This window comes from Stigmatopora nigra, chromosome 6, assembly GCF_051989575.1.
Source record: "Stigmatopora nigra isolate UIUO_SnigA chromosome 6, RoL_Snig_1.1, whole genome shotgun sequence".
NCBI lineage: Eukaryota > Metazoa > Chordata > Actinopteri > Syngnathiformes > Syngnathidae > Stigmatopora > Stigmatopora nigra.
Window position 1 is genome coordinate 8,102,287 of NC_135513.1, and position 15,338 is coordinate 8,117,624.

Genomic DNA, 15,338 nt, shown 5'->3' on the forward strand with positions numbered 1-15,338 from the left:
AAATGTGATTGATGATAGAGGATTGGCTGTTGGTTTTATGGCTGAGAATACTAGATCTCCCAAGAAATATTTCACCATATTCTAACAACCTTCTTTAAATGACAAAGGTTTGAGCGAGACGGCTTCCACACCATTAAATGTGTGGTCCCCACATTCTAAAGACATTCAGAATAGGCTGGTCGAACACTCTGAATTGCCACTAGTTATAAGTGTGAGCATGAATGGTTGCTCCTCTCATTGTGCCCTGCGATTGGTTGGCAGGGTGTCCCCTGCCTGGTGCCTGTAGTTAGCTGGGATAGACTCCAGCAGCCCCGCGACCCTTGTGAGTATAAGCGGCTCAGAAAAAGAATGAATGAATACTGACCATCTTTTCATCTGGGTCTAAGGGCCAAAGTTAATAACTTTACCTGTAAAACCCTATGGATGAAGCTGTCATATTGTTCTAAACATTTAGAGGTGTGAATTGATAAAAAGGTCCTTTGCCATACTGATTTCTACTTTGTGGGCTAAAAGAAATTGCATTGGAGAGAGCTAAACTGATCAGTGCGAAATGCCACAAAGATTTGGCAGTAGACAGAGGGGAGCAGCTTTCAAAATAACTCAAGATCCAGATAAAGATGACCATGCTTTGCTTGTTTACTAATTAAACAATGAAAAATTCAAAAAAAAGCCAGTTGGCAAATGGAATTTATGGCAACTAGTTGAGTTTTGCTTGACTCTCATTACACTGCTGTTGACAACCGCTAAATGCTCATTAAAAAAAGTCTGGAAGTCACTTCTCTGCCTGCCTTTTTGGAATTACTTACTGTAGAAGGAAATCCAAAACCCATACTGCTGTCGCTTTGTCTAGATAAAATAATGCACTGTGGAAGACACAATGGATGTCAATTTCTTTGTGGTTAAAGCGCTCAAATTCAAACATGCAACTCTTCCTTCAACCAACTTTAGTAGGTACAGAAATGCAGCATAAAACTCCCAACAGGAACTAACAACTTTAAACTCTACATCTTGATTCCAATTGTGACGTTTCAAAAGGGACAGATCTACAAAAGCTTTGTGAACTTTAATCTGACGAACTATGTTCGCCCCCTCCTTCCGTTTTATGTTGTTCGAATGTGTAATTTGTTGGTTAGTGTGTTGTGGTTGCTCTTATCCGTTGGGAGATGTTGTAATGTTTGGTGTCCTGCTGCGTTACAAGGCTAAAGAAGATCAGGCATCAGCTTGATGAGTACAAGGACTACTGTTATGAATTAAAAATGGCTGAATCACAAATTCCTATCATACATTTCACACCATTGTACAACCTATTATAAAACTTCTTTGAATATTTGTTGGTGTTTGGACTGGAGTTATTTAACTGTTTAAAAATTAATTGGAGGACAGCAAGTGCATTACATGGTATTGGAGATTAGCTGAGCTTTACGGTTTTCCCATGCTTAGAGAAATTAGAACACTGAGCCTAAAAGCTGACTGCTCTTGTAACTCCAATAACAAACATTTTAGGATTGCTTGCCTAAATATATTCCATTTAGCAGTTTTGGGCTTGGGTGTTTATTTTTTTTAAATTTGTCTTTAAACCAAAAGGTGCTGTGCAATAAATATTAAATAATCAACTGAAGACATCATCAACATTGGCAAGCAAAAAAACAAAAAATAAAAAAAACTTGGATTAACCCAAATTAATAACTTTGATTTTTGCAATTTTTGCAGTAAATTTGCATAGAATGGGGAAACTCCTTGATATCAAGTAAGAAAAATATTGCAGGGACATTGGGTTAACTATATGTTCAATAAGGGTGCTGTTTGTGCTAAAGTATTTATGAGGCATTTAAAAATATAATAAAGAAAAGACCAGTGAGACTTCAATTGGATCTTTCAGTGTGTTGGTTCGGTGTTGCCTTGCATCTCACAATTCCTCCTTCTGGCTGTGTTTGGCTCTTCTACTGAACTTTGGTCAGGAATTAGCGTTCACGTCGCATCAGTGACCTCATTCTTTGTGGTGGTCTAGTGGTGTAAGTGCAGTTTAGACTTACTGAATTTTTATCAGATGTTTTTATCATCATTGGTGACAACATTTATTTGACGATAATTATGGTTATCATTTTATCTCCCAGGTCTATATACATAGACTAAATGGTAACAACCATGCATGCTGCTTTAAAACAGCCCTCAGATAGTCTGAGAAAGGGAGAGAGGGAGGCAAAGGAGGTAAAGACAGAGAAAGGGGGATGTTCTGGAGTTGGAGTTCTGTGTAAAAAGCAAAATACAGATAAGTGCCCGTCTTCTATTACAGTTCTTATGGTGTAATTATGCAGGGACTGTGTATAAGTGGTTAGTGAAACATATGATTTGCTCACCCACTATTTCCAGCTACCCGCATTCCTCTGATTGCCCGACAGAGGTTGACTAATGAATACATAGTACATGATGTCCGGAGACTTATTCTGGTCTGATTAATGTGTTTTCCTCCATGCCAATTATACACTGATTACACAAATTAACAACTCCAGGTCCCCATAATCACTGACTGCTCAACAATGTCCCCCAAACCCCCATCTTCAAACACAAAAACACACCATCTCTCTCCTATAAAAGGTACTAGACCCGATTTGTCCTTCTATCCTTGCCCCAGCAAATGCTGCTAGGCTTGGCAGTTGTTAAAACCTGATGCGTTTAACTGCACGCGGCCCCAGATTGGGTTACTAACCACATTCACCAAACACACTACGAATCTGACTCATTTGTTCTCTCTTTCCCCCGTCTCTCCATTTCTTTCTCTCTCTCAGTCTCTCTCATCAAAAGCTGGTGCCAAAGGATGAAGTTAATGGATCACCTCAATGGAATGGATCCCCTTGCATGAAAAGAAAATGGGGACAGGGGTGTGTGTGTGTGTGTGTGTGTGTGTTTGTTTGTGCGTGAGGGAAGGGATGGGGGCAGCAGGCCGGCACACATAGCAAGAGGCAAGTCGGCGGGATAAAGAAAAAAGGAAAGTTTGTGTGTATTCGCAGAAATGTGGAACCGCGGTGAGAATGATGGAATGGAAAATGAGCGTGAGTTTAGACCAAGACGTAAAATGAAAGGATCAGAAAAATCTCCTTAAAATTTGGAGAATACCACAAATGTGTGTCTGTGCTTCATGTGTGCAAAATAAGAACTGGCCCAGCAGTGCTATGAAACAAGCCTTATGGGATAGCTGCAATAATTACTTTATCAAAGAAAAAATATGAAAAGTTTGTGCTTTTAATGACAAATCAAATGCAATTCCAAAAAGCAATGTTCCACAATGTGCTAAAATGCTCAAAGACAAAAGGTAAATAGTGCACACACACACATACCTTTGATGCGTGTGACATCTTAATAACCCAGTGAAGAAGACAAAGTGATTGTGCAAGCACTAATCAAGTCAATTTGGCAAAGAAATATACGGAGCAGAAAATACAGTCTCTAATGGAACATGAGTAAACACAAAAGGCTCACTGGCCTGGCATGTGTACGTCTGAATGGCAGAGCTGCATAATGCTTAAGCCAACCCCTACACGTTGCCTTTGACAAGAAATCATATTTCACCGTAAATTTAGAGAAGCTCATTCATTTTCTGAACCACTTTATCCTTACTAGGGTCACAAGGTGGGGGTGCCAGAGCCTTTCCCTGCTGCCTTTGGGCACGAGGTGGGGAGAAACCTTAATTGGTGGCCAGCCAATTGCAGGGCACAAGGACACCAACAACCGTTCACGCTCACTCTCATACCTAGGTTCGATTAATAGTGTCCAATCAGCCAACCACGCATCTCTGGAATGTGGGAGGAAACTGTAGTACCTGGAGAAAACCCACGCAGCATAGCAATGATATAGTATGCTGCAGCAAATGGAACCTTGTTTGGTAATGCGCAAAACATCTTTAACCACGACAGTTACAAATGGGCCTTCTGTAACTGCAGACTGTTGGTTGTTATGATTCCTAATAATATACCAGTGAAAAGGTGGCACGTAAAAAAAAGCTTTGACAGAACAAAGGCTTAAAGTAATAGGTAAAAGTATCATCCTAAACTATATAAACATGCACAGTGGGACCTTAACAGTCATCCATCGGGGCTGTTCCAACCTTTTATTGATTGAGATTTAAGAGATAACAGAAACCCACTATCATCATAAAAATATTTACCAAATGTACAAGAAAAGGCAGCATTTTGTCACAAATATAAGAGAGAACATTCCTCCAAGTAGTCAATGAGAGACACAGCTGCTAGACAAATACAGCTATTCAGGGCTGTCAATCACCAAAACATACCAAAGTAATTTGGGGGCTTTTAATAAGACCCCTCAACATGCACATTACGTCAAACATTGTACTGCTTAGTCAGTTTGAATTTTTTAAGTTTCTTAACTCTTTGGCTGTCAGAGAGGGCCTTTGACATCCTATCCATTTTGAATGAGAGGCCCGACAGTGATATGCAAAATATCAAGTCTCATCATCATCTCTAAGATATATCATTTTGTTAAAAAGAAAGGTTTTAATTCAAATGTATGAAATCCCTAAATCACAAAATATAGATGCTTATATTGGTAGTGTGCGTGTGGTTCCAATTTCTAACACATTTTAACCATTTTATGATTAAACGGTTAAGTTTCTTTGCAAGGAACAACCAAAACATTGGCCACCACAGAAATTAAACTGAACGGAAAAGGACATACAGAGTGAGGATGCCGTACTTTGGTGACGTCATTCAGTAGTACTGTAAAATTATGGCCGACAGAAAATTGGAATTAAGTTATTAAGAGACACAAGCTATATTCTATACACAGCAAAAGCCAATAGTTTGGAATATAAGACCAGATGACTTAGTATATGAGGCTCTGTGTCTGTCCTGCTACAAACACTGAGGTAACCTGCTCCATGGTGCAATAGAGAAGAGTTTGCATGAACAAGCAAATGGGATAATTAATTTCTCCTCTCTACACACAAATGCATTCATTTGTTTGCTTTTCTCTCCCCACACAAATGAAATAGTAAATCTGGGGAAAGAGGACAGAATTACTTAGTTTCAAGACAGCAAAATGGGAGAAGAATTGGTGTGTTAGGATCTTCTCAGTTAAAGAGTGGAACATGTACTAAGGGAGCAGAAAAGCAAAATAATGTCCAATGATGGGATAAAAGAACAGGGTTAGCAGCTGGAAAGGAAAAGCTTTGCTGAAGCCATTCCATTAACATCAAATTATTTTCTTTCTTTAAGGACATCATTCAGGACTAGCAATCTCAGACTGCCTCCAGCCCACTCCTTCCTTTCCAGGCCACTTTCACAACCATCCATCTCTTCTTGTGACCAAAATTTTGACACCCTATACTCTCTTTAATCCAGTTTATTAAAGCTCTACCCCGTTTGATTACTTTCCTTCTTTGCACGACATTTTCTCATATCATTTGTCACTATTTATTTTTCTCATTCTTCCATCAACATCCTCTAATCAACATTCTATCAACATATCAAAATAGCTTCGTTGAAATCAGGAATACTAGCTTAGTATCCATGGCAGATCATATGGGTTTGAAATATCTAAGGCATACTACATTTAAGCCTGTGTTCAACCAGTTTGTTCCCTCTAGGCACATTGTGATGGAGTCCCTATAGTTTAGTACATACAGGTAAGGTTTTTACCAAATAAAATGTGGACTCCAGACACCTTTGGGGCAGGTTTGAGATGGGTTGAAGCTGCCTCGTTACAAAGTCAGTGCGTATTTTCCTGTTCAAAACAAATTAGGTAATCCATTTCCTGAACTAAAATATGTAATTCTCACACACACACACACTGCACAGTATGCTCACATTATGTACCCGTCTGTATCTGTGGTTCTCAGTGCTCTCCCATTTGTTTTTCATTATTATTTATTTTAACTTAAAATTGTTTCAAAACAATGCTGTGTGTCCAAAATTAACAGCATTTGGTTCTCCCTTTGGATCATTGACATTTAAGGGTTCCTATTTAAAACACGGCCATTCGTTACAATGAGCCCTGAATGTGTTGTATATTTGAAGTACTAATCTGATTTAAAATTATTATATTTTTCAGTAACAGAGTCTAGCTTGCATTTCAAACAATAACCATGTCATGTATACTGGACTGATGCGAGTGCACAAGAAACAGGCACTTGCATTTGGTTATGGACTGCAAGCACCCGGACACACATGTTGCACATGCCAAGTCTGGAGCCACCTGCCATGGCAAAGCCCTCCTCCACTCAACATCAAAGGAATTGGTTTACAAAAAAAAAAAGAAGAAGAACCCGGGCCAGACACACATGCATCAATTCCTGCTTATTCCTGAGTGACATCAAAAAGGATCTTTTTCCCCCCTTTTCTTGGAGCTTATACTTTAGAATTGATAGACACACAAGCGCACACATCCTATGAATGTGAAGCCAGCCTCCCCCTCAAACACCTGTAGCAGATCAAACACACCACACTGTAATAATGCACCTGCAGAAGGGTGCAGCTTGTGTACTGAACAAGCAAATCACAGGATTTTAATACATAATGTTAACAATAACGCAAATGAAACACTTGTTTTGTTGTCATCAGAACCTCACTCATATGCAGTTTACTCCGCCGAGGCAATCTTCAAACAGCACCGCTAATACAAAAGCCTTTGAAAAATATATACGCAGACACTGAGACATGAATTTGCCATGGGCAGTCAAAAATATTATTAAGATGGGGAGTTCCAAGATGGGAGCATGTACACCTGTCATGTTTTTAATATTCATTCATTTTCAATACCACTCATCCTGATCAGGGTCACAGGTTTCCAAATCCTAGCCCATCAAACTTCTGTTAAAAAGTTTGTTTGGCCTTAAAACAAGTTGGAAACATTTTTATTATATAATTTACAAACATTGAAGTTAGCCATCTATGCCAACATACAATCACATTATTTCCAGTTGTATACTGAAGCAAAATTTCGTAAGCTTCTGTTTGTGTTTCATTATCGGTGTTAGAAAATAATACTGCGGCGCAACAAAGCCATTTTAGCACACAGTAACCTCACATTTACAAGTGAGCTGAATTAAAGAAGTCGCCATTATTTACCATAGGTGTGTCTGGCTGTATAAGCACAAAAGACTCACTGCATCCTTCTTTGTGGACCTGACTTTGCATCACTCATAAACACATAGGTGAAAATATTCTATTTTCTCTTTTTAAAAGAATGGCTGTCACGCTTGATAAACTAGTGAGCATAAATTTGACATCTCCCATCCTGCATGAACCCATACAACAGGCTACAGTTCTTGCACAAACATATAATCAGAAAGACAGAGACGCTCATAGAAATGTGCAAAGTGTCGTGGTACTGTGGAAGCACTAGAAGCTTGGTGATTTGTTCCCGCTGACAGACAAGAAATAGGGGAGTCAACCAGGGACCTCACTCTCTCTTAAACCTGTTTAACCCCCCGCATCTATCATAGACTCATACACACTGCTGCCTCATGTGTGATCTCTAGCCCTCCAATATTCAAACTACTTGATTGGAAGGAATATACACTTGTATCGCATTTGTAAACAGTGAAAGGATTAATGTACTTCCACACTGCCTGATCTTTAAAGTCCAACAGATCCTTAATTTCACACCTATAGTTATTTCATGATTTTGTCTTGTGCACATGGCTTCCATCAAAAGATGAAGTTAAAAAACAATTCAAATTTAACTACAAGAGTGTTGCAAAGAGAGAAGGTAATTGGGTGTCGGTGCTGGAGTATAATTACTTGGATGAGGTTTCTAAATTACCTTCATCTCATCAAGACACACTGAAGCAAATTTTCACATTGGGTCAACAGTTTGATAATGATGAACAAGTATTGGCCAGCTTCAAAAGTACATTTTGCCTAACCATAAGAAGTACACCGTACAGATTTTATTCTGAAAGTGGTCAACGAATTCAGTCAAGCAAATATTTCATTCTTGGTACTTGCTAGTACAACAGAAAAATGTCAAAGTTATAATAAAGAAAACACCAAGCACTACTACTATGGCGTACAAACCCTGGTTTAAAAAAAAAGAGAGAACTATGTGATGCCTCAGATAACCGAATTCTGGCGTCACGATTGCAAGAGTACTCCTCAATGCGTATAGTATATTACTGGCAGATTTTGTATCAATTAATGGGTTTACTATCAATACAGTCGTATATCTGGCTTTCATCAAAAACCCATATTTAGTCTCATCATACGTTTTGTTACAACTCTAATATTTACTTCATTTGATGCGCAAGGGTCAACACTTTTTGGCAGTCGTGGTTCATTCGCCCCAACCTCGATGCAGGCAATCTGGGATCGTTCCTGCTCAGTGGCGCTATGATTGTGAGTACAAAGGGTTGTCTGTCTCAACTTGTATTCCCTATGAGTGACTAGTGACCAGTTAAGAGTGTAATCTGCCTTTTGCCAGAAGTCAGCTGGGACAGGTTCTAGCACCCTGTGACGCTGACCAGGCTATGCAGTGTAGGAAATGAATGGGTTGTTTACCATGACTAATCACCTTTTTTAAGTTGCCTGAGCATACGTATGACAGCTCCTGGCTGGTTGTAAAGAACATCCCTTTACTCACCCGACCTTGTTGCCTGTAAATGTTTCCACTTACCAAAGCACAAGTCAATGAAGGAAATTCGTTCTAAAGATGAGGACAACATCTAGATAGCTGTGAAATTGAAAAAGAGCAGCATCACCACTCAAAAAAAAATCCCAAATGTGCATGAAGGTGTGACTGAAAGGGAAAAAAAAATGCATTACATATTAGGGGGATGCATGAAAGAAAAATGTGTTGCTTTTATAACTATTTTTGTGACAATAGTCCTGTATTTTTTCAGACATACCACATATGGCTGAATTATATTATTTCAAAAATGGGATGAACAGAGGCACAAACTGCAATTACCTTGGCCAAGGTTAGTAATATTAAGATCATCCAGACATAGTTTTCATTATACATTTTCTACTAATAAACCATTATCAGTATTGCACACTAACCAGGACAGCTGTTACGAACCTAATGATCCATGTTACTGTTGTTATATTAACATCAGGTGACTTTAGGTGTCTGAGTAATTTTACATGGACCTCTGTCAGGGCTCATAAAAGAATGCTACCAAATTAAAACAATGGTGTAATCAATTTATGGTGCAAAAATCCCAGCTTCTTTCTTGATGGCAGCATTTTTTTAAGGATTCATCCAGCTTGCTGTATTGAAAATGATGTACACTGGCAATTAAACATCCCATTCTCAGGCAACTTCCTATCTGAATGCAAAGCACTGAATGAGACTCTGTCAAGTATCCATGCTGGAAAAGTAAATCAGTCCAACAGCTGCGGGGCTGAACCCACTCAATGACACGGGGGCAGTCGGGAGGCAGCAGGATAAGTTATGAATAGACGGCGAGAGAGCAGAGAGGTGAACAGATGAGAGACAGGGGGAGGGCGAAGGGGGACCAAGGAGGAGAGACAGTAAAACGCTGCCGTCACTTAAACTCTAAAATGAAAGATCGATGAGCTTATTTAAATGTGCTCCCTGAGACGAGGGTTGGCTCATATAGAGCCTTGCATTTATGAGGGTTAGGACATCGATTGACTGGAGGCTAGTGAGAGGAAAGAAGATGGTGAGATAAGTAGAATCAACTTTTGAATTTCATTCATCTCTACCTAAAATAAAATGTCCACATAAAAGGTTAAGATTAGAAGGACACCTAAAATGTCTGGTTTTTGATCCATGGCACTATCAATTCAATCACACGCCATCACCAACACGCTATTGGGGTCCTTGTCTTCCATCTTATTCCATCTAACAATTTTCAACTCATTATTGATACTCAGACAAATAGTATTGTAAGGGGAGCAGACATCATGATAATTAGGAAAAACATTTGGATTTCCCCTAAAAAAAGTATGTTCAATGATTTTTGCATAAAATGGAAGAATAGCCAGTTAAAGAGAAAAAAAGACGAGCAACTGGCTTTGTTGTTTATCGAATTATGTCTCTGGTTTTATGCAGCATACAAAGGCCTTTTTCATCCACTCTTTGCAAACGACAGAGTACCGTCGACAAACCCATTCATGTACGTGTTGAGGAGGCTGTACCTACGCAAAGGATGGTGCACTGGCATCCTCAAATCACACTCTGAACCACACTTCACCAGGATTTTGGCTGATTACTCGGCACACACTTCAATGGCACGATACGGACCACAACACAACTAATTAGAGGGGCTGGCGGAATTGGGCCATTTTGGCACACTAATAAGTTACGGCTTAGGGACAACATATGGACCCTTAATAAATCTACTCTTTTAGATGGGTTGACCGTACTCTCCCAAACTATATTTAGGCTTTGATTTCACCACGTTTGATCGATTAAATATTGCATGGCAGATAACTGAAATGTACCCTGTTTTCCGTCTTCTTTGATATAACTGAATGACTATAAGAATAGGAGATACAATGAAAATAAAGCAGATCTGACCTTGCTGAGGAAAGCACTTAGTTTAGGCAATGACAACGCATGAATTAATATCAATATGTAGTTTGTGTTGCTGATTAGACCATGACATTGCATGTGTGGGACTTTGGAGCCACATCACCCCTCTGCCTCACACCACCCTCAACATCCTCAAGATCCAGGATAAATGGTAAAGATAGAAAGTGTACAAATTGGAAAAAGAAAGTACACACAGAAGAGCTGTCATACCGCCATCATCGATTAAACTGCTGGCATGCCGCAGAGCTGAATTCCCCATTTTGCCAATATACCATCATTTCCAACAAGCAGCCCCCACCACCTCGCCTTCCTCCACAGCTTTGTGCTTTTTTTTCATACTGACATTGACACCTTCGAACACACAGATTCTCTGAAGGTTCACAAATAGCGAAACCCCACACCACCCGGGCACCTCACACATTCCTCCAAATCCCTCCTCCTCCTCCTCATAACCCCAGATCTCATGCCTTTGCCCACCACGCACCATCTGTGACCTAAAGAACATTTGTGTGCTGACACGGGCTTGACCTTCTTCTTTTTGTCTTTGTGTGACACCCCACCACCAACTGCCCCCCACACCCCTCAACCCAGACCACCAACCGGCTCCCACCCCCATCACCACATAGACACACACACTTGTCTCCTATTAGTATATAAAATGACAAAACTCATACAACCAACCTGTTCAGGGTAGATGAATAGCACAAATGTGTATAACAATTACAGTTGGGTATCACAGTTCCGGAAAAAAGATTGAAGGGATGAACATGGAATTTGCGTGAACTGCAGTTTTGTATTGTCTTTTTTGCTTTGGGTTCAAAACAGGGTCTTCGGTGAAACAGGTCATTGACTATAGAGGGATTATCAATGTTTGGATAAGGTAACTCTCTCCCCAAACAGATTCACATGCACAATACCTTAATCCTGCAGACATCCATAATGCATAACATAATTGTCCCAAACAAGGCTTGAATTATTGTTGTAGAATGAAACTTGAAAAATAATGGCAAGCATCAACCGTGTTCTTATTTATCATTAGCATTTTGTTTTGTTAAGAACTCTGCTTCCCAAGTTTATATCACTTGCAGATTAAATATTGTGGGGACATAATGCATAAATCATTTGCATTTAGCAATTTTACAATAAACATAATGTATGAGGATATTATTTTTGCATTTGTGTGTTCTTATTTACCTTGGCCATGCAACATGTGGCAGCTGCAGCTGAGAAGGAGTAGCAGGTAAAGAAGAGACGCCCGTCTGTTCCCCAGCATCATCATCTGACTCCTTGTAGAGAATCCTTCAACCATCTCCGTGGAACCACTGAACCGAGAAAATTCCAACATACGAAACATCGGGCAGCAGTGTCCAGTATTGCTAAAGTAGTAAACCCAAAATCCCAGATCCAGAAGTTCTGGTGCGGTTAACGATGGGTAACTTCAATCGGCCACGGCGTTTAAAAAAAAGTCACCCGGAGGACCGAAACCACTGAGGCGATAAGATTTCTAGAGTGCCCGGTAATGTGGACGTGTTCTGGCCGAGTCCGCGTTTACCATCGCCCGGCCGGCGCACCTCGCATCCACGTGGATTGATCAGCGTGGTGAATTAAAACATTTCACAGCATAGTCTTATAGGCTTACTTTCTTCCATCGATCGCTAACTCCACTTTGTCCAATGCTTGTTTTATTGTCAACGGGGAATTTGTACCGCGGATCTTTCCGCTGTTGTAATAAAAGACGTAAATTTTACTCGAATTAAGCTTCGCACCAGGGATCGATTCCGTGATTGATTCGGAGAGGAGCCTCTTGGGGGGGAAGGGTTCAAGTGGGCGTTACTATACAATATTGGCACTGGCCGGGTAAGTTAGTAGTCCGGCGGGAGGAGGTTTCACTCTCCCCCGAAGAAGTGTCGCCTTCTTCGGACGTGCTTACCGCCAACTACCGCTGGTACAACAGGTTTGCATTAAACCAAACGAGTGAGATGAAATACCTTGTTTTGGGGGTCTCCAGTGCACATCTGATATTTCTTGAGCATATGAGAAATGCAATTCCGTGTAAGAGTTTCTTAGAAGAGGATAAAAGTTGCTTTTTTTAAGCGGTGTGGGAGTCTTAGCTCTTCCGCTGCGTCAGTGTGTCCTTTGACTACAAGAGCCGCTGTTATCCGGACTTGTCATCGGTCCTCCGCGGCAGTCCGTTGACTCGCAGCCGCTTGAGAAATTTCTTTCGGGCTTCTGTCTTTTGTTTGGGCTTGTGGTTATCGAGGTTGACGTTTCTTTACATCGCTCCGTCCGACAGTACTCTATTGAAGCTCGGTGCAGACTGAATGAAGAGACCAGCTCTCTCGCGAGCGAACACCTGCCACGCTCCTCGACGCACACTTGAGGGAGAGATAGCTCCTTATTGTAGCCTCTTTACTCAGTCTTCCAAGATTTGGGGATTTCAAGATGGGAATATTAGTCTATCTCCCCCTCTCTCTCTGTTTTACTCATTCATTTAACATACAGTCCGTCTTTCAAACAGTCAACTCCATCCATCCAAAACTCTAAAAGTTCCATTCATGAGCATCAGTCGTCGTTGATTGGTCCGTGCCAAACACGTCGGTGTTCTTATTTGTCAGTCTGAATGATGGGGTGGGACGAAAGAGTGCGCGTGATTGCGTGTGCGTGTGTTCGCGTCTGTGCGTGCGCGCGTCTGTGCGTGTGTGCGCGTCTGTGCGTGTGCGCGTCTGTGCGTGTGTGCACGTACGTGCGTATGTGCGTGCGCGCGCGTGTGTGTGTGCGTGCGTGTGTGTGTAGTATTTAGGTATATATATAAACACACGCAAACATTTACACACATACAAACACACATTTACAAACACACACTTTGATTCATTCATTTATTTTCATTTCCACTTTTCCTCACTAGGGTTGCGGGTGTAGTGCTATTTATCCCAGGAGACAAAGAACCATTCACCATTGGAATGTGGGAAGAAACCAGAGTACCCGGAGAAAACCCACACAGGCCCAGAGAGAGCATGCAAACTTCACACAGGTGGACCGACCTTGCTTTTAACCCAGGGCCCCAGAGCTGTGAGTCTGACGCGCGTGTCAGTTTGCATGTTCTGCTCGGGCCTGCGTGGGTTTTCTTCGGGTACTCCGGTTTCTTCCCACATTCCAAAAACATTGCACACTCTAAATTTCCGCTGGGTATGAGTGTGAGCATGAATGGTTGTTTGTCTCCTTGTTCAGTTCGCAATCCTTGTGAGGTTTAGCGGTATGGAAGAGGAATGATTTGTTTTCAAATGTAGCTCTTAGATTGGGTCACACTTTTGGCCGGTGGGCCTTTTATTGAGCCAATGAGGGTGAAGACTTTCAGGCCTTTGCTATGACACTCTAAGTATATGATTAGATGTGCTTTTTGGGGAGTGTAGTGTAATTAGCTTTGTGATTACACATTTTTCTTTTGTAAGTGGTGCTTGTCTTGATAGTGAGGATGGCACAATAAGAGGTCTAGCCAAGGGATTTTCTTATTCTCCTCATCCTATTTAAATAAAATATAATTTACCAAAACAGACTCAGTGAAGCACCACTGGTGGTCCTGCAGCAGCAACACACCAAATAACAGCCTAGAGCTATATCTTACTATTAGTGAAAAACTACTTTCCAACACGGCAAGGGTCATTAAATAGCACATTAATATTAAAGCTTACAACACAGTGACCTTATCTTTTATTTCCTCGATAAATCCAGATAGACTTCCCCATCCCCGATTGGCCAAATAGTCTCCTCACTTGTCGAGCTGTACCCAACATACTCTCTCCTAAGCACCCTTACCTCATCTATTGCTTTTTACACCAGACTCATTTCATTCAGACTACCAAATTGCTACTTCCTCTAGTAATGTAGGTATACTGCTTTTTTTGCTGGTGAGATTGCCATGTTTGGGGCCAAACCTCAGCATTTTCATTGTTCTCATTCATTCAATCATTTGGGCAACAAAGGGGAACATATTATGGAAGTTTTACCTTTATTGGCTGGTAGACAATGAAAAAAAACAGTTTGAGTCTCTAGAGCACGGGTCTCCAAACCGGACCTCGAGGGCCACTGCGGGTGCAGGTTTTTATTCCAATAGATCCAACACAAACAGTTTAACCAATGAGATTTCTGCTGAAAAAAGAAGCACCCGACTACAATCCACCGATTACATTTCTTGGATACCAGATTGGTGGAAAGGTTTCCCCTTACAGGGTGCAACAAAAACGGTGGCCCTTTCTAGAATAGTTTGGGGTCCACTGGTCTAGAGTAAATTAAACAAGTGAATCCTAATCCTAAACAAAAATGTTATGGTTACTTTGTAAAATTGATTTTTATGCTGCAGGTATTTTTAGTGTTTAACTTTGATCTTACATTTTCATGAACCCGAGGTTTGAAATAAGGAATTTAATTGAACTAAGTATTTAAAAACAACTATTCATTTTAACTATCAAGCGACAGTCATTCATATATCCAATAAATATTTAAGGGAAAATCAAATGCACAAGGTTAAAGCAGAAGAGACTTGAGTATAGAAATTCAGACTAAGTGACATTCATCAAGAAAAATGGAAAGAGCCTTTTTGATTAGGTCAGTGTACCATATTTTCTGCACTGTAAGGCGCAACTAAAAGGCTTCCGTTTTCTCAAAAGCCGGCATCTTATATATGAAGCAATCTTTGTTAATCATTGTATGAAGTTCCCTTTAGCACAGCTCCATTTAGTTAGTGCATAACACAACTCCTAAACACTACGACTACATCTCCATCTCGTAAATGTATAACACAATCTACTACTAATTCTACTACTACT

General features: G+C 40.5%; 1 protein-coding gene across 2 annotated transcripts in view; it reads right to left on the reverse strand.

The window, feature by feature from the left end:
- The window catches only part of sdk1b (sidekick cell adhesion molecule 1b), a 172,318-nt gene extending 159,287 nt beyond the window's left edge, over positions 1–13,031 (reverse strand). For both annotated transcript variants that reach the window (XM_077719167.1, XM_077719166.1), the window contains exon 1: positions 11,710–13,031. In XM_077719167.1, the coding sequence (XP_077575293.1) occupies positions 11,710–11,869 (160 nt within the window). In that variant the 5' untranslated portion in view covers positions 11,870–13,031. The remainder of the gene's footprint in view (positions 1–11,709) is intronic.
- Positions 13,032–15,338: the final 2,307 nt, after the last annotated feature.